Source organism: Oncorhynchus kisutch, linkage group LG16 (genome assembly GCF_002021735.2).
Source record: "Oncorhynchus kisutch isolate 150728-3 linkage group LG16, Okis_V2, whole genome shotgun sequence".
Classification (NCBI taxonomy): Eukaryota; Metazoa; Chordata; class Actinopteri; order Salmoniformes; family Salmonidae; genus Oncorhynchus; species Oncorhynchus kisutch.
Window position 1 is genome coordinate 22,547,779 of NC_034189.2, and position 22,468 is coordinate 22,570,246.

Below are 22,468 nucleotides of genomic sequence, written 5' to 3' on the forward strand. Positions count from 1 at the left end.
GGACATGATGAGTTAAGTCTGACTGCAACATTTCTGGAATATATTTGGACTATTTCCACAACATTAGATGGAATAAACATCATTCATAAAACAGTGGTGGATTTAGGTATAGGCGGCATGGGCAACTACCCAGGGCGGCATGGGCAACTACCCAGGGCGGCATGGGCAACTACCCAGGGCGCGCTTGGGGCGCCCGCACCCAGAAACTTGGAATGCTGACATTTGTGCGATCGTTTTTTCTATCGCTCATTTGCACGTCACATCAATGATATCATGTCACCGTGTGGGACTGTGGGTCAATTAACATTGTCGGAGTGGGCATCCTGATTCTAGTTTGTGAGCTTGGCAGGCTACTGCCTGGGAAGGTTTCCCACTCAGAAGTACAAGATGGAGAGGGGGGCAGGGGTAGTTTGACCTCAGTTCTCCCCACTGGATGCCCGAGGTAGGGGGAGCGGGGGAATCAATCAAATAGTGCACCTCTAACTTTGTACAGTACTAATGCGATTTTAAAATCAGTCACACTATGAAATGCTACCAAATGAACCACAATTCATTCATAATACTGTGAAAATATAGTTTGACAGACATATTGTTGAATTTTTTCTGGTTTGCGCGAAATCGTTAAGAATAATATAAAACCAGTCTGCACACCACCAAGGTGAATTGGTTCAGTCTTGACTCTTGGTTGACAGTGTTGGAGGATGGGTAATGTAGTCTTGACTCTTGGTTGACAGTGTTGGAGGATGGGTAATGTAGTCTTGACTCTTGGTTGACAGTGTCGGGGGATGGGTAATGTAGTCTTGACTCTTGGTCGACAGTGTCAGGGGATGGGTAATGTAGTCTTGACTCTTGGTCAACAGTGTCGGGGGATGGGTAATGTAGTCTTGACTCTTGGTCGACAGTGTCGGGGGATGGGTAATGTAGTCTTGACTCTTGGTCGACAGTGTCGGGGGATGGGTAATGTAGTCTTGACTCTTGGCCGACAGTGTCGGGGGATGGGTAATGTAGTCGTGGCTCTTGGTCGACAGTGTCGGGGGATGGGTAATGTAGTCTTGGCTCTTGGTCGACAGTGTCGGGGGATGGGTAATGTAGTCTTGACTCTTGGTCGACAGTGTTGGGGGATGGTAATGTAGTCTTGACTCTTGGTCAACAGTGTTGGGGGATGGGTAATGTAGTCTTGACTCTTGGTCAACAGTGTCGGGGGATGGGTAATGTAGTCTTGACTCTTGGTCAACAGTGTTGGGGGATGGGTAATGTAGTCTTGACTCTTGGTCAACAGTGTCGGGGGATGGGTAATGTAGTCTTGACTCTTGGTCAACAGTGTTGGGGGATGGGTAATGTATTGATGCTCAAGTGCCAAATCAACACACATTTGTTTATTTTTGCCTTTGTTAGTTCTTTTTGATATTTCTGAGTCTTATTTTTGTATACATTTTTATATTTATATAGTTTTAAATGTTATGATTATTTATTTGTGTTGTTCCAAATGTCTGAGTTGTTCCAAATGCGCTGAAGGGGGGGGGGGGGGGGGGGGCGTTCTGCCCAGGGACCCATACAAGCTAGAACCGCCACTGCATACAGTATCCACAGCTCTTTCATCATCTTATGTCGCTTTCATACATCAACCAATCAGAAACAAATGCCGTTCAGCATGATAAGCATGATAAGACGATGCATAAGACGATGCACCTCCATGATTCCAACCCACCACAAAAGGGAAACAACACACCATTCCAAAAATACATTCCCAGAATCCCATGCAAATCACTTGTGCCCATAGTCACGTGGCATGGCATGCTGAGCCAAGACCCAGCTGTGGGCATGACATGGCTCCCCTGCTCCATTGCCATAGCAGCTCGCGTGCCTGTGGAGGAGGTGGAGACACAGGTGGTATCGAGCCTCTGTGGAGGGAATCTTACTGAACATCCCCTCTCCGGTAGCGTTAACCCCTTCATGAGTGGTCTGGTCAGGGAAAGACCATAACCTGTGGATTTCACCTCCATACCTATGCCTTTTCTAATGTCTCTCTGTTCGCTGCAGTGAGGTCCAGGTGAGGTTGACTAGTGGAGAAACTGTATGAGCTACATCAACGGTGTTGAGCAACAGCTGTAGCCAAGACATTTCATGGAAGGTTACAGTCCTGTAGGTTCTATAGCAAATCAACTAAATCCCTTCTTTATACAATACCGAAACTAGAATGATAGCTAACCCATAATATCTACTCCGATCACTTTGAGGAACATGTTTCTTGCTTAATCCTTAATGAAATGAGACATGCAATCTATCTAAATAAAAACAAGTTTTAAAGTAACACCCGAAACCAAACAGTACACGTCAATCCATCTATCGACCAATCTATAGTGCGGCAAGTCAATCATTCACTCCTGATCCGTCTGTTTATCTGGTGCTGTTTGCCTCAGACACAATCTACTTTATCTATCAGTTTACTGCATCCATCTCCTGTGTCTGTCTCTCAATCTCTCTCGCCTCCTTGCTCGCCTGTTTGGAGGTCAGCCCATTCCACACCAAAGGATACTGAACTGGTACTCCCGGAGAAGGAAAGGTTCATTAGCGAGAGAGACAGAGACAGACAGAGACAGACAGAGAGGCAAGAGAGCGCGAGAAAGACAGAGCGAGAGAGACAGCGAGCGAGAGAGACAGCGAGCGAGAGAGACAGCGAGCGAGAGAGACAGCGAGCGAGAGAGACAGCGAGAGAGACAGCGAGAGAGACAGCGAGCGAGAGAGACAGCGAGAGAGACAGCGAGCGAGAGAGACATCGAGCGAGACAGAGAGCGAGACAGAGAGCGAGACAGCGAGCGAGACAGAGAGCGAGACAGAGAGCGAGACAGAGAGCGAGACAGAGAGCGAGACAGAGAGCGAGACAGGCAGAGCGCGAGAGAGAGACTGGCAGAGCGCGAGAGAGAGACTGGCAGAGCGCGAGAGAGAGACAGGCAGAGCGCGAGAGAGAGACAGGCAGAGCGCGAGAGAGAGACAGGCAGAGCGCAAGAGAGAGACAGGCAGAGCGCAAGAGAGAGACAGGCAGAGCGCGAGAGAGAGCGAGCGAGCGACAGACAGAGAGAGCGAGCGAGAGACAGAGAGAGCGAGCGACAGAGACAGAGACAGAGCGAGAGACAGAGACAGAGCGAGAGACAGAGACAGAGCGAGAGACAGAGACAGAGTGAGAGACAGAGACAGAGTGAGAGACAGAGACAGAGCGAGAGAGCGAGAGAGACAGAGAGCGAGAGAGACAGAGAGCGAGAGAGACAGAGAGCGAGAGAGACAGAGAGCGAGAGAGACAGAGAGCGAGACAGAGAGAGACAGAGCGAGACAGAGAGACAGAGAGAAACTGGGACTGACTTCACAAACCTGTTCTACTAACACACTGAAGCCTCAGGAACAGAACTTCCAATCAATCAGAATAAACCAAATTACAACACAGTCAAAACAAAACTACATTACCTATTGGGGGAAAAAGCACAAGCACAAAGCAAAACACAGGGCTATCTGGCCCTAAATCGACAGTACACCGTGACTACTTGACCATGATTACTGATCAAAACCTTTAAAAAAAAAACATGACATAGTACAGGCTCAGTGAGCACAGCCTTGCCATTGAGAAGGGTCGACACAGGAAAACTCTCGTGGTGGACCTTGCGAGACAGAAACAACATCAAATTCTACATACCAATTAGGATCTGGCTAAAAATGATTTAATCAGTTATAGAACCCATTGCCCTTTATGGTTTTGAGATCTGGGGTCCGCTCACCAACCAAGAATTCACAAAATGGGACAAACACCAAATTGAGAGACTGCATGCAGAAATATCCTCTGTGTCCAATGTAAAACATTAAATAGTGCACGAGGAGCAGAATTAGTCCGATACCTGCTAATTATCAAAATCCAGAAAAGAGACGTTAAATTATACAACAACCTAAAAGGAAGTGATTCCCAAACCTTCCTTGACAAAGCCATCACCTAGAGAAAGATGAACCTGGAGAAGAGTCCCCTAAGCAAGCTGGTCCTGGGGCTCTGTTCACAAACACAAACAGACCACACAGATCACCAGGACAGCAACACAACTAGAACCAGCCAAATCATGAGAAAACAAAGAGAGAATTACTGAGCAAACTAGAATGCTATTTGGCCCTAAACAGAGAGTACACAGTGGCAGAATACCTGACTACTGTGACTGACCCACAATTATTAGAGACACATATTTCCCTCAGATTACACAGACCCACAATTAGAAAAACAAATCCAATGTTGATAAACTCCCATATCTACTGGGTGAAATACCACAGTGTGCCATCACAGCAGCAAGATGTGTGACCTGTAGCCACAAGAAAATGGCAACCAGTGGAGAACATTGAAATATAAGCTATATTTATGTTTATTTATTTTCCCTTTTGTACTTTAACCTTACAACACTGTATATAGACATAATATGACATTTGAAATGTCTTTATTCTTTTGGAGGGTAACGTTTACTGTTATTTTTTGTTGTTGTTTATTTCACTTTTATTATTTATTTCACTTGCTTTGGCAATGTAAAAATGTTTCCCATGTCAATAGAGAGAGCGAGACAGCAGACAGAGCGAGACAGCAGACAGAGCGAGACAGCAGACAGAGCGCGAGAGAGCTCGACAACAGACAGAGCTCGACAGCAGACAGAGCGCGAGAGAGCGAGACAGCAGACAGAACGAGACAGCAGACAGAGTGCGAGAGAGCGAGACAGCAGACAGAGCGAGACGGCAGACAGAGCGAGACGGCAGACAGAGCGAGACGGCAGACAGAGCGAGACGGCAGACAGAGCGAGACGGCAGACAGAGCGAGACGGCAGACAGAGCGAGACAGCAGACAGAGCGAGACAGCAGACAGAGCGAGACAGCAGACAGAGCTCGACAGCGACAGAGCTCGACAGCGACAGAGCGAGACAGCAGACAGAGCGAGACAGCAGACAGAGCGAGACAGCAGACAGAGCGCGAGAGAGCTCGACAGCAGACAGAGCTCGACAGCAGACAGAGCGCGAGAGAGCGAGACAGCAGACAGAGCGAGACAGCAGACAGAGCGAGACAGCAGACAGAGCGAGATAGCAGACAGAGCGAGACAGCAGACAGAGCGAGACAGCAGACAGAGCGAGACAGCAGACAGAGCGAGATAGCAGACACAGCGCGAGAGAGCGAGACAGCAGACAGAGCGAGACAGCAGACAGAGCGAGACAGCAGACAGAGCGAGACAGCAGACAGAGCGAGACAGCAGACAGAGCGCGAGAGAGCACGACAGCAGACAGAGCGCGATAGCAGACAGAGCGAGACAGCAGACAGAGAGAGACAGCAGACAGAGCGAGACAGCAGACAGAGCGAGACAGCAGACAGAGAGAGACAGCAGACAGAGCGCGAGAGAGCGAGACAGCAGACAGAGCGCGAGAGAGCGAGACAGCAGACAGAGCGAGACAGCAGACAGAGCGAAACAGCAGACAGAGCGAGACAGCAGACAGAGCGAGACAGCAGACAGAGCGCGAGAGAGCTCGACAGCAGACAGAGCGAGACAGCAGACAGAGCGAGACAGAGCGAGACAGCAGACAGAGCGAGACAGAGCGCGAGAGAGCGAGACAGCAGACAGAGCGAGACAGCAGACAGAGCGAGACAGCAGACAGAGCGAGACAGCAGACAGAGCGCGACAGCAGACAGAGAGCGACAGCAGACAGAGAGCGACAGCAGACAGAGCGCGAGAGACAGGGCGTGACAGACAGGGCGAGCAAGCCAGACAGACAGACCGGGTCACCCAGACAGAGAGAGCGAGCCAGACAGACAGAGCGAGCCAGACAGACAGACAGAGCGAGCCAGACAGACAGACAGAGCGAGCAAGCCAGACAGAGAGAGAGCAAGCCAGACAGAGAGAGTGAGCGAGCCAGCCAGCCAGAGCGAGCCAGATAGAGCAGGTGGGCGAAAGAGAGGGTACCCAGATAGAGTGAGCGAGCCAGCCAGCCAGAGCGAGCCAGATAGAGCAGGTGGGCGACCCAGACAGACAGACAGAGCGAGCCAGCCATTCAGCCAGCCAGACAGAGCGAGCCAGACAGAGCGTGACAGACCGAGCCAGCCAGACAGACAGACCGACCGACCGAGCCAGACAGACAGATCGACCCAGCCAGAGCGAGCGGTTGAGACGGACAGAGCTAGTCAGACAGAGCGAGCGAGCGAGCGGGCCAGACAGAGCGGGCGAGCGAGCGGGCCAGACAGAGCGGGCGAGCGAGCGGGCCAGACAGAGCTGGCAAGCGGGCCAGACAGAGCTGGCGAGCGAGCGGGACAGACAGAGCTGGCGAGCGAGCGGGCGAGACAGAGCTGGCGAGTGAGCGGGCGAGACAGAGCTGGCGAGCGAGCGGGCCAGACAGAGCTGGCGAGCGAGCGGGCCAGACAGAGCGGGCGAGCGGGCCAGACAGAGCGAGCCAGAGCTGGAGAGCAAGAGAGCAAGAGAGAGAGGGAGCGAGAGAGCAAGAGAGAGAGGGAGCAAGAGAGCGACAGAGCAAGAGAGCGACAGAGCGACAGAGCGACAGAGCGAGAGAGCGAGAGAGCGAGAGAGCGAGAGAGCGAGAGAGCGACAGAGCGACAGAGCGAGAGAGCGAGAGAGCGACAGAGCGAGAGAGAGTCAGAGCGAGAGAGAGAGAGCGAGAGAGAGAGAGAGAGTCAGAGCGAGAGAGAGAGAGTCAGAGCAAGAGAGTCAGAGCAAGAGAGAAAGAGACAGAGCAAGAGAGAGACAGAGCAAGAGAGCAGAGAGAGAGGGCAGAGAGCGAGAGAGAGATCACAGCAGCATGATTTGTGACCTGTTGCCACAAGAAAAGGGCAACCAGTGAAGAACAAACACCATTGTAAGTAGAACCCATATTTATGTTGATTTATTTTCCCTTTTGTACTTTAACTATTTGCACATCGCTACAACACTGTATATAGCCATAATATGACATTTGAAATGGCTTTATTCTTTTGGAACTTCAGGGACTAATGTTTACAGCTCATTTTGTTTATTGTTTATTTCACTTGTTTTGGCAATGTTAACATATGTTTCCCATGCCAATAAAGCCCTTGAATTGAATTGAAATTGAGAGAGAGAGAGAGAGAGAGAGAGAGAGAGAGAGAGCAAGTGAGAGAGCAAGTGAGAGAGAAAGAGAGAGAGCAAGTGAGAGAGAAAGAGAGAGAGAGAGAGAGCGAGAGAGAGAGAGAGAGAGCGAGAGAGAGCGAGAGAGAGCGAGAGAGAGCGAGAGAGAGAGCGAGAGAGAGAGCGAGAGAGAGAGCGAGAGAGAGCGAGACAGCGAAAGTTGGCAGAGCGTCGCTAGATAATTTTCTGCAGTGTGCCTCCCAAATGCATGTAAAAGCATTGTTTGATACACCGTCATTTAATAAGGCACGCACCTTACAAGTTTAGTTTACAAGTTTAGTTTTTGCTGAAGCGACAACAGGGAATGAATTACGTGTAGCCCCTATGCTTGTGGGAAGTGAATACTCTAGGGTCAGGCATTAGTGCAATCACATAACAGAACTCTGAGAACTCTTTTGATATTTCACCTCTGAGAACAGCAACCGGCTTCGATGTTATAGACTGGAGGCCTCATGGATATGCATTTCAGCTGAGATTCAGAGAAAAAACTTAATTGAAAAACAGCAGGTTAAAGCTGAAATTTTAAACTAGGCTGTTGATGACCCGGCACAAATAATTATCTTAGCGTGCCAAAATTATAATTACTACTTTTAAAGAACGATAATCGTAGGGAATAAATGTAACTTTCGTTAAAAAAAAGAGTTATGGCAAATTTAATCAGAGCAGTCACATGGCCAGCTCGCAGTTGTAAATGAGAACTTGTTCTCAAGTGGCCTACCTGGATAATTAAAGGTGAAATATATATATATTTTTTTTTATAAATCTCTGTCTTTACAAAGATGACTGGTACCGTACTGACACCGACTAAGAGCAGACTGAAAAGGCAAATAACTCTTAGTGCTATTCACAACTCTTGTCATAGAATTACATAGAAAATAATGTAATATCTAACATAGAGCAGAAACTAGGGATAACAACTGCCCTGAAATACGATCCCCTTGAGAAAAAATAACCCAATCACGTGAAAGCAAACTATTTTTTGGGGGTATTTTATTTTGAAACTGCAAACCCTTTTTTTTCCTTCCACTGACCCGAAAATAGTTGAAATGTCTTGTAAAAACAACAACGTTACTGCAGTTATTACATTTTCCCCACAGCTTGGTGTGAGGCTGTCTACTTGATTTCTCTCTCATTTGAGGGGTTTAATTAAAAAGTAAGATGACACATTGAGGCATCATACTCCATAGCTAATTATCACCAACCCACACACTCTCGATGGTGCTAAAATACAACGTAAAACCATACATATACTTCCTCCTTATTTACTCTGCTCTTTACTCTCCAATTAAAAGAGCCCGCCAATTATAGTGTCAAACAATCTAGGAAAAAGTTTCAAGTTACTTGCAGATTGGCATTTCGTTGAACAGTGTGTATCCTGTACATAGGACTACTAAAACAAAACTTGAAACTTGTTCCTAGATTGCTTGACACTAATTGGTGGGCTCATAGGCCATCAGGTGAAAATTATGCCAAATGTGAAGACATATTGCAACACTGAAATGTGATCAAATGAATAGATCTTGAACAGTGTTTCAAAAGCAAAGGATTAGTGTGCTATTTGAGAACAGTTTCATGACAACAAACCATACATCTATCATACACTTTCTCCTCGTCAACAACCTCCTCTTCACTTCTCCTGCTATCAAAACGACTGCCAACGCTCGTAACGTCTACCATTTATACCCATAACAGGTTACACTTTTTGGGGGGGATAGTCCAGACAGTATGACCATCTGTAGAGCATTTACAGATGGTCTATCAACAAACTATCTGTTGAGAAGTAAGTGTTTGCTAAGGTTACGCTAGAATCACGGTCAAGGTTAGGGTTACGTTTAGGGTTGGGTTAAGGTTAGGGTTGGGTTAAGGTTAGAGCTATGATTAGTAGACCGTTAGTTTAAATAACTGAATTACCAACAAGCTAGTGACAGACATGAAACAGAACAGATGGAAAAGAGAATAAAAACTGTCCTACCCGGTTTACTGTCCAAGGCGCCAAAGTCCAGTGAGTACTTGACCACGTGGTAATTGTTCCACACGTACAGCAGGTTGTCCCGCGGGTTGTAATCCACGGCGGCGATGTACTGGTACGAGTTGGGGAAGGGGATGTCCAGGAAGCCATCTTTACTCAGCTCTGTGTTGTAGATATAGTCGATCTTGTTCCCTGTCGCCTCGTTGTCGTCGTCTTCGTAGACCGACTTCACCACGTATAGAATACCGCAGATCATGAAGGCGTTGGATGCCGAGCGCTTGTCGTAGGCGGTATCCCAGGTTCCTTCTACGCGGAGAGTATATGGGTTCAGTTGGCTGATGACGATGCGCCCGTTATTCTGCTCCGTGGCGTAGATGACCCACAGGCCGTTCTCGTCCACGGCGAGGTCGATGTCCGACTTGCCGCCCCAGCGGTATGGCGAGGTGTCGTGGTAGTTGGCGCTGCCAATGATGGCCTCGCCACTCTTGATGCGTGTGCGCAGGTCGAACTTGACGATGTTGCGCGTGCGCTCCTTGTTGAAGAACAGAGCGCCATCGTACACTACGAAGCCCGTGCCGTCTACGCGGTGCGGCAGCTTGTACGTGGTCGTGGGTCGCCCGGCGATGAAGTCCTCTTTGGAGGAGTACTCGGTCAGCGTGTCCGTGCGGTATGGCGTCCAGGGCATGTAGTAGATCTTGTCGGAGGCCTGGAGGGGGTCTTTACACCAGGCACCAGATTGGTGGTCCGACTCAAAGAGGTGTTCGCTCTGGTACACCCCTCGCAGCAAGCCGGGGCACAGGAATACTGAGGAGCCAAAATGGAGGACAGACAAAACGCAGAGAGTTACTTTGGCATGAATTAGACTTCATTATTGGACTACGACAACTAGAAGGAGAAAGGACAAAAGAAGGCTAGTGTAAAAGGAAGTCACTGCCTTTACCTGATGAGGATAAGGTTTACAATGCATTAGTTCTTAAATGAACTATTAATGTAGGCTAGACAACAAATAGGACATGAAAAATAGTTGTCAATGTTGCTTAAATATACAATGAATGAGGTATGAGACTATTATGATTTCAGAACATGCGCGTACCCACACTCGGCTAGCTATCCACATATTTACAATAGGCATGTAATCAGTGACAGGATCAGTGTAATACAAACATCAATCCATTCCATACACTTATTTCACCCATGCCAACTCCTCAGTGCTACTGTATCATTGGTTAATAAATAACATCTAATAGGGAATGTCTAATACAAACACATTAAAAGATTAGGATAAAATAGCTCAAGCATAATTATTGGCATTTGGGGCCCAGGAACACAATAATGACTATATTACTACATGAGAATATTTTTCCATTATTGAGATATCTTCAGTCTGTGGCATCATGATTTACAATGCCCCTGCATTCTAAACTAATTATACCCTAACTGGTTTGTACTGAAATCTTATGAAGTAATGCAGCATATGAGTCGATAGCGTGCATCCCTTGCCGAAGGTGATTCTGTTTCAAGATGGATTACACTTTGACCGCCGACTGAGTCAATTTCAAGTTAGCCGTCGCGATAAAAAGATTACATTTGAATTTAAGTCCTACTCATACGAATGTAACATATGGAGCACGTCATTTATTTGGACCGAGAGACAACAACATACATAAATAATTATCTAAAACGGGATCATCGACAGCGTCTTGAAAAGTTATCTTTTTGTAATGATGTATATATTCACTTACGCTCCCTTAAACAGACTCATGTACCGTTTGAAAGGTAACATTAGCAAAGAATCGGTTAAACGTACAGATAACTAAATAATAAATTAGGATTGAAGGTAAGAAGGTTTGAAATACTGTCGGTCTACACTTAAAAAACAAAAAATAGTAATTTGACCATTGCATGAGATGCTAAGAGCAGTGCTATTGTCAAGCGCTAGACGAAAGCAACAAAGAATTAAGACGACCTAACATTTCCACCCAAGTTCGTTAGGATTCAGGGTGCAGCAATAGCAACAAATGGAAAGTGGGGGAAAGCTTCTTAATTTATGACAGGTGAGTGGCCTGACACCCCCGATGACAGGTGCTCCTGGGAACTCAGGCAGAGGTAAAAAGCAGTGTGTTCAGAGAAGAAAAACAACAAGCCTGACTCCCGTCACCTCTTAAGATTAAACATGTCTACCTGCATGTGAGTAACATACCGTAATGCCTCCCATTGCACACATCTAAACTAGCACACAACCAAAATGCTCTAAGAGGGTCTCTACGGCTTAATAAGGCTTTCAGAACCTAGCATGCCCGGTAGGTAGTTCTTTACTGAAAGGAAATTGAGTCTGCATCCTAAACGGCACTTTGTTCCCTATTTAGTGCACTACTTTCAACCAAGGACTATAGGTCAAAATGTAAAGCACTATATAGGGTAGAGGGTTCATCTGGGACGCAGCCTGCGCTTTGGAGAGTTGATATTTGATCTATGGGTTAAGGTTATATGAGTGCACCCTTAGCTTTAAAACATGACTGTCTCAGGGGCCAGGACCAAAACAACTTCTAGCACAACACTGGGGCCCAGGTGCAGTAGTAGGCTATCTTATCATGCACGGTAGTATTTCAATCATATCTGAACATGTGGGTGTCTTTGTGCATTCTGCCATATTGACTGGGAGTCCCTGAAGGTTATAACATCATCATGTTAGGCCTATATATAATCTGGAATGCTGACAGTTTATTGAGCGAGGCTATTGATTGGCGTCCACGCCTCTCGCCTTTAAAATGATGCTGCTGGCAAACATGAACAGAATAACTTTCAATTACCTGGGAAAGAAAATGTTCTGGATAGATGCATATAGTGGAAGAAAGATATGGCGTGTATTACTGCAGTCAGATGAAAGATAGCTATGCTACTGACTATATACGAACCGCCGATGTTCAACGTAGTTTTTATTTTCAGGTGAATCGTGACAAACATGTACATCACTTCGACCATCTAAAAGCAGTGCGACTGTTAAAACACTTCACACGACATTTGCTATTTGCCCAAAATCTAAAACACAAAAAAAATGTGTGTCTGTACTGTTGAAATAACCTTTGCCTCGCGTGAACGTCTTAAGAGTTTCGTCATAGGTTCTGTATTCTAACGTTTTTTTTTGTTGGCAGTGTTTGGGTCTAGACTGACACTAGCACTTTGTACATTGTCAAAAACGGGACTACTTTACATGACCCATGATGTCACTCGATGTGGGACCCCCCCCCCCCTTTTTATAACGAACGAACACAGTCGTCATTGTATGTCCCTCTTCCATGAATCCGATGATCATGACAATGAGTTTGGTTTCCATGCAAAACATGCTAAAAGCCTGCACTTAAAACGCATCGTGATTAGGTTTTAATGCTTAGTAAGACTTTTCCTACTAATGTAGAAAAGACTTATGACATGTCCTACTACTAGGACACACATTGAATTAGCAGACATTAGAAGGTCAATAAAGAGCAGATGACGTAAGAGAATAGCTGCTATGGCAACCCCCATCACCCAGCAAAGCATGAACCCCAATGAAGTCTCGAAAATAAAAGGAGTGGGCAATTAGTTACCTTTTTGTTCCACTTCTATTTTAGGCATGAGAAGGAGAGAAAAGAAGAGAGAGATACAGAATAGATTAATGATGCGATAACTGGCAAAAGAGTCAAGTTTACTTCAGCAGGTCAAACACATTGGAACATTAGCACTGTGGATGATGAGGCTGCTTCGTGGTGGAGTAGTTGGAACAAAACATGCCATCGCAAAGCGTTGGGAAGGAAACGTGTCGCTTGTCACACAGCCTGTGGGGGAAGAGAGAGATTAAATCATATCTTTAGACATGTGAATCGTGTGAATGCGGCTTTGAAGTGACGACAACTCCAAGATAGGGGGAGAGCGAGAGAGAACGGTAATTAACTTGATCAGAAGTCAACTCCAGATGTGTTCATTAAAAACAGTAGAACATATGGTTGCGCACTGTACAGACTCCTTCAGTAGTCACACGAGGGGGAAACAAGAGCGCCACGTGCAGATCGGAAGACAGAAACTCCACAGCAGCACATCTTCTATTTTGAAATTGATAATTGGTGATTTATCACCTGTGGGTTGATAAAGGCTATAACAATTAGCATATGGCCATCTCCATTCTAGTGATATCAGGAAAGAGACACAAAATTAAATAATTTTCTTCACATGGCAAATTCCCCTGGTACGTGCAAAGATGTCGACAACCATCACAAGAGTAATTGGTCAATCAATCATAACGACATGGAAGAAGTGCATGTGCAAACGTTTCTGTGCCATTAACTTGTATTACCTACAGATTTCTGCTGCTACTCAACCTCATCGCTTATTTAAGGTCTTCTGGTGAAGAGTGGCAGGACTTTAAAACCAAGTGTCATGTAGCCTTGTTAGCCAGCCATGCGTGTCAAAGACTGTCGAGCGGGACCAAGTGGAATATTATTGTATGGTTTGAATTTTGAACCTGATTCAGTATTGGCATTGTCACACACCAGCCACCTACTGCTACTAGCCTTGCCGCAGACCCTTATTCTTCGGTAATACTCTATCGCAAACTGATTGCAAGCAATTGGAATCCATGATTGTGTGGACATGTCCTGTTGTCGATGCCTGTGGATGCTGGTCTGAAAGGGCTTGTTGACTGATCTAAGAATGGCAAACAAGTCTAAATGTAATATCAATACTGTATATAGCAAAGTGATTGCAGCAATTGCTGTACTTAAAAATGACATGATTGTCTGGACATGTCTTGGCTGTAAATCCTTGTTGTCTCTGCCTATATGGTTCTACTCCAGTTTCGAAGTTTCCCCTAGGTCCAGGACCAGCCCCCCCCCAATCCAAACATGAACTATTAGTGGGGAAACTGCCAAACTGACCCAATATCAGCGTCTAGAGGCAACTTCACCATACTCCATAAGGTTCTAGAATACAAGAGTCTGGTTCCCTGGTGGGGTTAACGGCAGGACATGCATGCTGCCCCCATGCCACTGCTCCCCTCCTCTAATCCTGGATCTAATAAAACCGGATTAACCCCAGGGCTTACGCGGTAACTCCTCAAAACGAAGAGGGAGAGAGGGAGGCACAGAGAGAGGGAGAGGAAACGGGAGAGAGCGAGAAGGAAAGAGAGCCACAGAAAAAGAAAAGTGAGGCATAGAGGAAGAAATAAGGAGGAGACGCAGAAGATGATGATGAAGACGAAGAGATGAGCGAAGGGAGGGGGGAGATTGAGAGAATATTTAATTCCATTTTCAAAAGACATACTGTGTGTCTGACCACGCACGGCTGATATGGCCGCTCAGCATAGATATTCTGATGCCTTTTTGTTGTTTGGGATTGATCTTCAGGAAGTGTTAGGAATGATCAATTCAGCCATATTTCAGATACAGTATATCAATGATAACAACAGCCTGAAGCGGTCAATGGATGCAAACAGCACACCAACAACACCTCGCGTTTGAGGGCATTAGTTTGATCAAGGCGAGGCGCAGACTAATCTTGATTATTGAGCGTCCGTTTCCGGACACAGATTCTATCTAGTCGTCGACTAAAAACCATGCTCAATGGAGAATCTCCATCGAAAATGATTTGTTGTTTGTGATGCGAGGGCATTTCTAGATCGGTGATTCTGTGCAATCCGACTGCAATGTAGCCTCAAACACATGCGTTATCTCACGCCAACAGGTCACAAACTGAATCTAGGTAAACACAAAACCTCTCACACTGAACTCGTCTAATCTATTACCAGATCATTGGCTCCCACACAACAGTACTGAAGGGTGTTACTGTATTTGATTGAGTGATCGCTAGCGGTTGTGAGGGAGGGTAATGATCTGTAGCAAAAACCATTAGCTCTTTTAAGAGATGGCGGGATCGCGAAGGGATGGACGAGCAAGTAGCTGTGGGATGCGCCCGGTGTCCTTGTCACAAGACGCCGCCACTTCCGTGGTTACACGTTCCGCATGTTCCCTGTCATCTTCCGTGTACGTCCCCAAGGTAAAAATCACTATGGCTGTTTGCAATTATTTATCTAGAAAAGGCGTGGTCGGGCTGCTAGCGACATACCCAGGATAGGTTAGTTCAGTGGCACTCAGATTAAAGGAAAAATGATGGAGAAACAAGATAATTGATTCATATGAAATGCGCCTTTTCCCATTGTGACCGTAATACGATTTTGGTCATGGTTGTCACAGAGTCATTAAAAGTCTGCCTGTCTGTGTATACTGTGTATACTGTGTATACTGTGTATACTGTGTATACTGGCTCAGCCAAGCAATCTTCTCAAAGCAGAATGGTTATGAATATATCCTCTCCAAATCAAACTACTCACATTTCACGGGTTGAAATGCATTTGGACAGTTCAAAGAGAGTATCAGAGAGAAATGCAACTTGAACAACGTTTAGCCAAGAGACGGTCGTGGATACGGTCTACACAACCTGGTGGTATACTAGGGGAAGAAGGTCCACAGGCCGTATGACCTTCCGGCACAGTGAAGTGAATGTAAAAAGGCTTCCAGGCCAAACAGAGTCTCTGCTGTACTAGAGTAGATATAGTCAATGTCTATTTTCATATTTGGCCAAGGGCAGAAACAGCAATATCTTTCCTGCCATCTGCTGATGCATAGGTCGTATAAAATGATCTAAGAAATAGATACCTACTTGCTATTCCTGTAAATATACAGAATAAACATTTTGTCGATGGCTGTGATGATGATGACGGCAATTAGGGTTCATTTATCTTTTGTTTTGTCATCACCACTCACCGACTTTGATGTGTACTTTTCAACAGGTTTGGACACGCCTCTAACCGCACTTCCAAGTGTTGGCAGCCAATAGCATTTCACCACGTAATGGATCTAACCGGCTAAGCTGCCCTATCAAATCAAATAAGCTGCATGGTCATCCTATCCATCCATATAAGGAAACTGAAGTTGATATTTTAAAACAGAATACGTTGCTTTTTATACATGTAGAGATTTAGCTGAATTTCAGCAATATGGACAACCTAAATAAACTTCTCCTGAACCCTTCAGTTTGTGAAGATATGGCGTTTCAAACATCATATGTTACACGTATGCATATAATCTACCTCTCAAAACAGTCTTAATTCAACTACTTGTGTCACACATCAAGCGCTGTGTCACACCATATCTACATATTTTACATACATGTTGTCACGCCTGCCTCCGCTCTCCCTCTCTGGCGCTCGAGGGCTGTCCTGTTGGTTCCCTGTGTCTGCATTAATGTTATGTGTTCACGTCCAGACGCTGTCCTGTCCCATGTCCGTCGCCATTAAATGTTCACTCTCTGTACCTGCTTCTTGTCTCTACCAGCGTCGACCCTTACACATGTACATATGGCTGCGTTCATACAGGCAGCCCAATTCTGATATTTTTACCAATCACAGATCTTTTCACATCAGGCCTTTTTCCGAGCTGATCTGATTGGTCCAAAGACCAAGTAGTGAACACAAGATCAGAATAGGAGCCTATTTGACCTCAAAATTGAAATTGACATCACCTTACTTAAATGTCTAAATAACGCCATTTCCTTATTCAAGGCATACAGCTATCTGCAAATACTAAAAGGCCTGACTGACACTAAGCCTCGCTAGCCATGCCCACGTAAATGACAGCTGTATGGGTGTGCATTTCAATAATTAACGCTTCCCAATGGCGGTGAGGTGGCTGAATGGTATCATTAGGAGCTAATAGAGATTCATGGTTGAGCGGAGGCCATTTTGGTTATATTTCGCCCCCTTTCTCCCTCCTCCTCTACCTGTGCTCTGAACCTAGGAGGGAGGGCACGGTGACTATTCCATTTCTTAATTAATGACAGAAATTAGATGCTTTCAATAGCATGTGGGAGGTCACGGGTACAATTTTGCCCTATTTTTTTCTCTCTCTCTCCATCCATCCATCCATCCATCCTTCATCCCTCTCTCTTAACCTCTTGCTCAGTCTATTCCTTTTCCTGCCCTCTTTCTCCATGCCCCCTGTCCCTCTTGTATTCTCCCCCGCTTCTCTCCTCCTCTGTCCTCCATTTTTCTCACTCGCTCCCGCCGTCACTCCTCTCCTTTCCCCCTCGGTCGCTCTCCCACCCTGGGAGTGGTAGCTGTGCTCTTTCATAACCTTGACGATGCAGGAACCCGCCAGTGTGTGTGTGTGTATGTATATGTTCAGTATGTGTGTGTGTGTGTGTGTATGTGTGTGGGGGGGGGGGGGGAGCCCGCATTTGCGTGTGAGAAAGGTGCAAGGACTTGGCGCACGGTCAATCAGTCATGCACCGGGGAGAGGCAGCCGACAGACCGATACAGGGGAAAACACAAGCAAGAGAAGAAGACAAAAACATGAAATACATTTTCAGGAACATGAACCGGAATTGGAGCAGAAGTAACTTAATTGCACTTCCTAAAGATGCCTCGATTCCAGAGACCTTGATATTACAGAAAGGGCAGCAAGAGAAAGCATGCAGAGAAGACATAAGGAGAAAGCTTTTAGTCTGGTGGTAAAGAGGGTTTGGTGAAAGACCACAGAAGAAAGAGGGTGCTTCATTACATGAGTCACAATGTCGGAACTTTGATTAGCAGGGCAATATCACAAAGAGAGACTCTAAAGAGGCCAATCTCCAATTAGATTGATAGCCATGGCACCAAGCAGCCCGTGTGCTTTGGTTTCTCTTTTCTCTGAACTTAGAACCCGTTTCAAAAAGTGTTTGTGTGTGTGTTAATGCCTGGATCGACTTTTTTGTGTTTGTGTGTGTGTGCGCATGAAGGACAAAAAGAGAACACCCAGAACGAGGACCTGATAGATTACACCAGGCCCACATGGCTATTACGGGGAGGAAAGCATTCACGCCGACATTCATCCACATTGGTAATCGCACCCTTCCTGGGCAATTACTGACCCACTCTACTGGAAAAATGCAGGAAAATACAAGCATTAATGTCTATTTCCAGAAGTGTGTTTTTTTCCCCTTGCCTCTCCATGTCTCTCCTATGATAATCTAGCTTCACTCTGTATCCTTCTGGAAGTAAGAAGTAGGTTCATTGACCAATGTATTATTATGTATTCCTCTTACACTGAACAAAAATATAAAACCCAACATGTAAAGCGTTGGTCCCACGTTCCATGAGCTGAAATTAAAGATCCCAGAAATGCCCCCTACGCACAAACATCACATTTTTCTCAAATTTGTTTACATCCCTGTTAGTGAGCATTTATCCTTTGCCAAGATAATCCAACCACCTGACAGGCGTGGAATAAATAAGGTGATTAAACAGCATGATCATTAAACAGGTGAATCTTGTTGGGGCAATAAAAGGCCGCTCTAAAATGCACAGTTTTGCACATAACAATGCCACATAACAATGCCACATAACAATGCCACATAACAATGCCACATAACAATGCCACACGTCTCAATTGGCATGCTGACTGCAGAAATGTTTCCAGAGAATTTAATGTTCTTTCTCTACCATAAGCCACAAAGTCATTTTAGAAAATTCTAGAGTAGATACAACCAGCCTCACAACCGCAGACCACATGTAACCACGCCAGCCCAGGACCTCCAAATCTGACTTCTTCGCCTGCGGGATCATCTGAGACCAGCCATCCGGACAGCTGATGAAACTGTGGGTCATTTTCCCAATGAAGTAACCGACTGGAGAAGTGTGCGCTTCACAGATTAATTGTGGTTTCAACTGTACTGGGCAGATGGCAGACAGCGTTTCTGGCGTCATGTGGGCGTTTGGTTTGCTGATGTCAACGTTGTGAACAGAGTGCCACATGGTGGCAGTGGGGTTATGGTATGGGCAGGTATAAGCTATGGACAACAAACACAATTGCATTTTATCGATGGCAATTTGAATGCACAGAGATACCTTGATGAGATCCTGAGGCCCATTGTCGTGCCATTCATATGCCGCTAATCACATCATGTTTCAGCATGATAACGCACAGCCCCATGGTGCAAGGATCTGTACACAATTCCTGGAAGCTGAAAGTGTTCCAGTTCCCGCCAATATCCAGCAACTTCACACAGCCATTAAAGAGGAGTGGGACAACATTGCTTGCATAGGCCACAATCAACATCCTAATCAACTCTACACGAAGGAGATGTGTTGTGCTGCACGAGGCAAATGGTGGTCACACCAGACACTGACTGTTTTTTTGATCCACACCCTTACCTTTTTTTTAAGGTATCTGTGACCAACAGATGCATCTCTCTATTCCCAGTCATGTGAAATTCATAGACTAGGGCCTAATGAATGTATTTCAATGATCTGTTTTCCTTCTATTAACTGTAGCTCAGTAAAATCATTGACATTTTTGCATGTTACGTTTATATTTTTGTTCAGTGTAGTAAGTAGCCTTTGCCTGCTCACAGTTGGTTAAAATCACATGGCCCACACCAGATGTCATCAGTGTCTCTAGATGATGTCATCAGTGTCTCTAGATCGGGAAAACATATCTATTTTTTTGACGACAAAACCTAGAAACCCTGCATCTTTACATAGCGCTGGAGATAATGAATTTGATGTTGAAATAGAGTGAATGTTGCCTTTAATCAATCCGTGACAAAACACAATATGACTGTGGATGTGGGGGCCTACCAGTTAAAACCATGGACATACAATCAGTTTCCAGATCAGTGTTAAAACCAATGGCTGTGGATGTGGGGGCCTACCAGTTAAAACCATGGACATACAATCAGTTTCCAGATCAGTGTTAAAACCAATGACTGTGGATGTGGGGGCCTACCAGTTAAAACCATGGACATACAATCAGTTTCCAGATCAGTGTTAAAACCAATGGCTGTGGATGTGGGGGCCTACCAGTTAAAACCATGGACATACAATCAGTTTCCAGATCAGTGTTAAAACCAAACGACTGTGATATTCGAGATACAGGTCATGGATTTGTCTTCCCTCTCACATTGGCACACACACTGTGTGAGATCAGAAGCCATCATCATAAGCCTTTCCCAGTTACAGGGTGATCAGCTGTCACTAAACGATGTGACAGCACTGCAATCTCCCTTCACACATGAGGAGACATAGACCTAGTCATTCAGGTGAGTGGAGACTCTCCGTCAGTGAGTAGGATAGACGAGCACATTAGGTCAATCAAGTAGGACGAGAAAAAGAGTGAGTGGCGAATTTGTACCTGGTGTGTGAATGCACAAAAAACACAACTAATGGCTGACTGACTGAGCCAGTTATATGTATACAATCGGCGTGTTCATCTTGATGTGATACAGATAAATACAGCAATCCAATTCTAGCAGCATCATAGGCTAGATGTTGATGCTATTAGTGACTGTGTGAATGACAAACGGCCACAAGTATTTTCCTCTTAAGCATCTAGATACAAAAATATATCCTCGCAAATTTTTTCATACATACATTATACATTTTCAGAACAATAACACATCCAATTTGAATCTACCTCCGCAAGCACAATGGAGTATGACAAAGCGTCTTGTCAGCCAAACAGTCACACAGGTGCTGTTTACTAAAGGCGCGACTGTGGCATAGCGGTGCCCGTAATGACAACATTGAGCAGGGGCGGAATTGTAAAAAGACACCCACGCGCCGAGGCCACATTGATTTCACAGTTTTCATCTGCCTTCCATCTTTGGTCAATGCCGACCGATGGGCGATGACTGCGGCAGGTGCTGAGCGTTGTGCCAAAAGAATCCGACGCTTGATTCGATTAGGCCGCCGAACCTGTTGCTGCTTATTAATTGCTTGTCCATGCGGAATGAATTATAAGCAAATTAAGGCCAGGCACCACACCTTAAAAAGGTCATTCTTTTCCCTTAATCACATCACAATCAACTTTTGCCAGTGGAATGTAGATGCAAATATAACTTTTTTCAGAGATATTGTATTAAAATATGCAAATGGGAAATGTATGTGTGGAGTCTTGCTTTTTTGTTTTTTTAATACTAATATTGTTGGACGAAATACCATGAAACAAAAAAATTGCTAAGTAGAAGCAAAAACGTCATTTCAGCCTGACCGGGGGTGCCAGGCCTTAGACATATAGCTGCGGATATCCTTATTTGAGATGAATCAAGCCTTGAATTACACATCTTGGCTTAGCTAGCACACACAGGCTGTTTTGGGGGCTGGCATTGTGGGGGTTGTACATTGTCTTTATTACTGTGGAACAACAGGGAAGCTCTGGAGATTGTTTAGCTATGGACATTCTCCCTCTCTCTCCGGCTCGCTCTCACAGATGTATCCATTTTGCATTTTGGAGCAGAAACAAAAGACTTCCTTAAAGTGAGTGCTATAATTACACTGTTCTCGTGTCGGGATTTTTTTCTCCAAAATCAAGGTCAGTACATTCGCCATGGTAACAGCACACAATTAGAGATGTAATTAGTCATAATAGGGAAAGAGAGAGGAAAGGGAGGTAGAGGTTGGGAGAGGCCATGCCAGGACGAAACCATTGGTGGTGGTTGGCGAAACATTCCACAAGGGACATAGGCCATTTCACCCGGGGATGTGTTTTCTTTCATGACCCTGCAGGGGTCTCGGGAGCTCTCTGTTATGAGTAATGGGTGATTCATTAAAGCTGGGAAAGAGTGGGGGCAGACGGTACCGTGAAACAGTGTTGACCTCTAAAGAAATACAACCTCTGAGGTCGGAACCTGGCCGTTGAAAGGAGTGTGTTACAGAGCCAGGTTGAGGGGACGGAGACGGACGAGACAGGCATCTTTCTGAATCAATTTGGAGGAATCCTCTTAAAATGCATCCTTCATTTCTCCCTTCCTTCGAGGTAACCACCGATTTGACATGATGTGATTGGTGGAAGCAATGCAGTGACAAGCTTTCACTGAACAATCCATCCACGTTACATCAGTGATTATTTCAGGGATGAAGGAAGAGAGTCAAGGTTTGAAGGCGGACCCGGAGAGACGTTGACATATCGGCCATCTGATCCCTGTCTCGCTTATGTCATCCTCACAACGGGACGACGGGTGCATCACTCATTCCAAAGGGTAGCCGTGGTAATCCTCAGAGTGTATGGCAGAACACGTCTAAACACTAGGAGTACATTGGACAAACACCAGTCCATGCTGACACGAACGCAAAGATGGCTTATATATATACATATATATATATATATATATATATATATATTTGGATATATCAGAGTGTACTAATTTACCCACAAGGATGGATCCATGACACACATAGGCTCAGGGGCAGCATGGTTGCCTCAATGCTGCTGCGTTCTTGTTGTATTCTATTGGACCAAATAGAAAAGGGAAGCCAGTGATTATTCCAAAATGACAGGCTG

General features: G+C 45.5%; 1 protein-coding gene across 12 annotated transcripts in view; it reads right to left on the reverse strand.

The window, feature by feature from the left end:
• LOC109906505 (adhesion G protein-coupled receptor L3-like) overlaps positions 1-22,468 on the reverse strand; it is a 346,713-nt gene that overhangs the window by 134,526 nt on the left and 189,719 nt on the right. For 9 of the 12 annotated variants that reach the window (XM_031792020.1, XM_031792013.1, XM_031792022.1 and 6 more), the window contains 2 exons: positions 12,710-12,724; positions 9,126-9,926 (listed from right to left, as the gene is read on the reverse strand). In XM_031792020.1, the coding sequence (XP_031647880.1) occupies positions 9,126-9,926; positions 12,710-12,724 (816 nt within the window). The remainder of the gene's footprint in view (positions 1-9,125; positions 9,927-12,709; positions 12,725-22,468) is intronic. The other 3 variants (XM_031792015.1, XM_031792025.1, XM_031792024.1) reach the window with 1 other exon arrangement.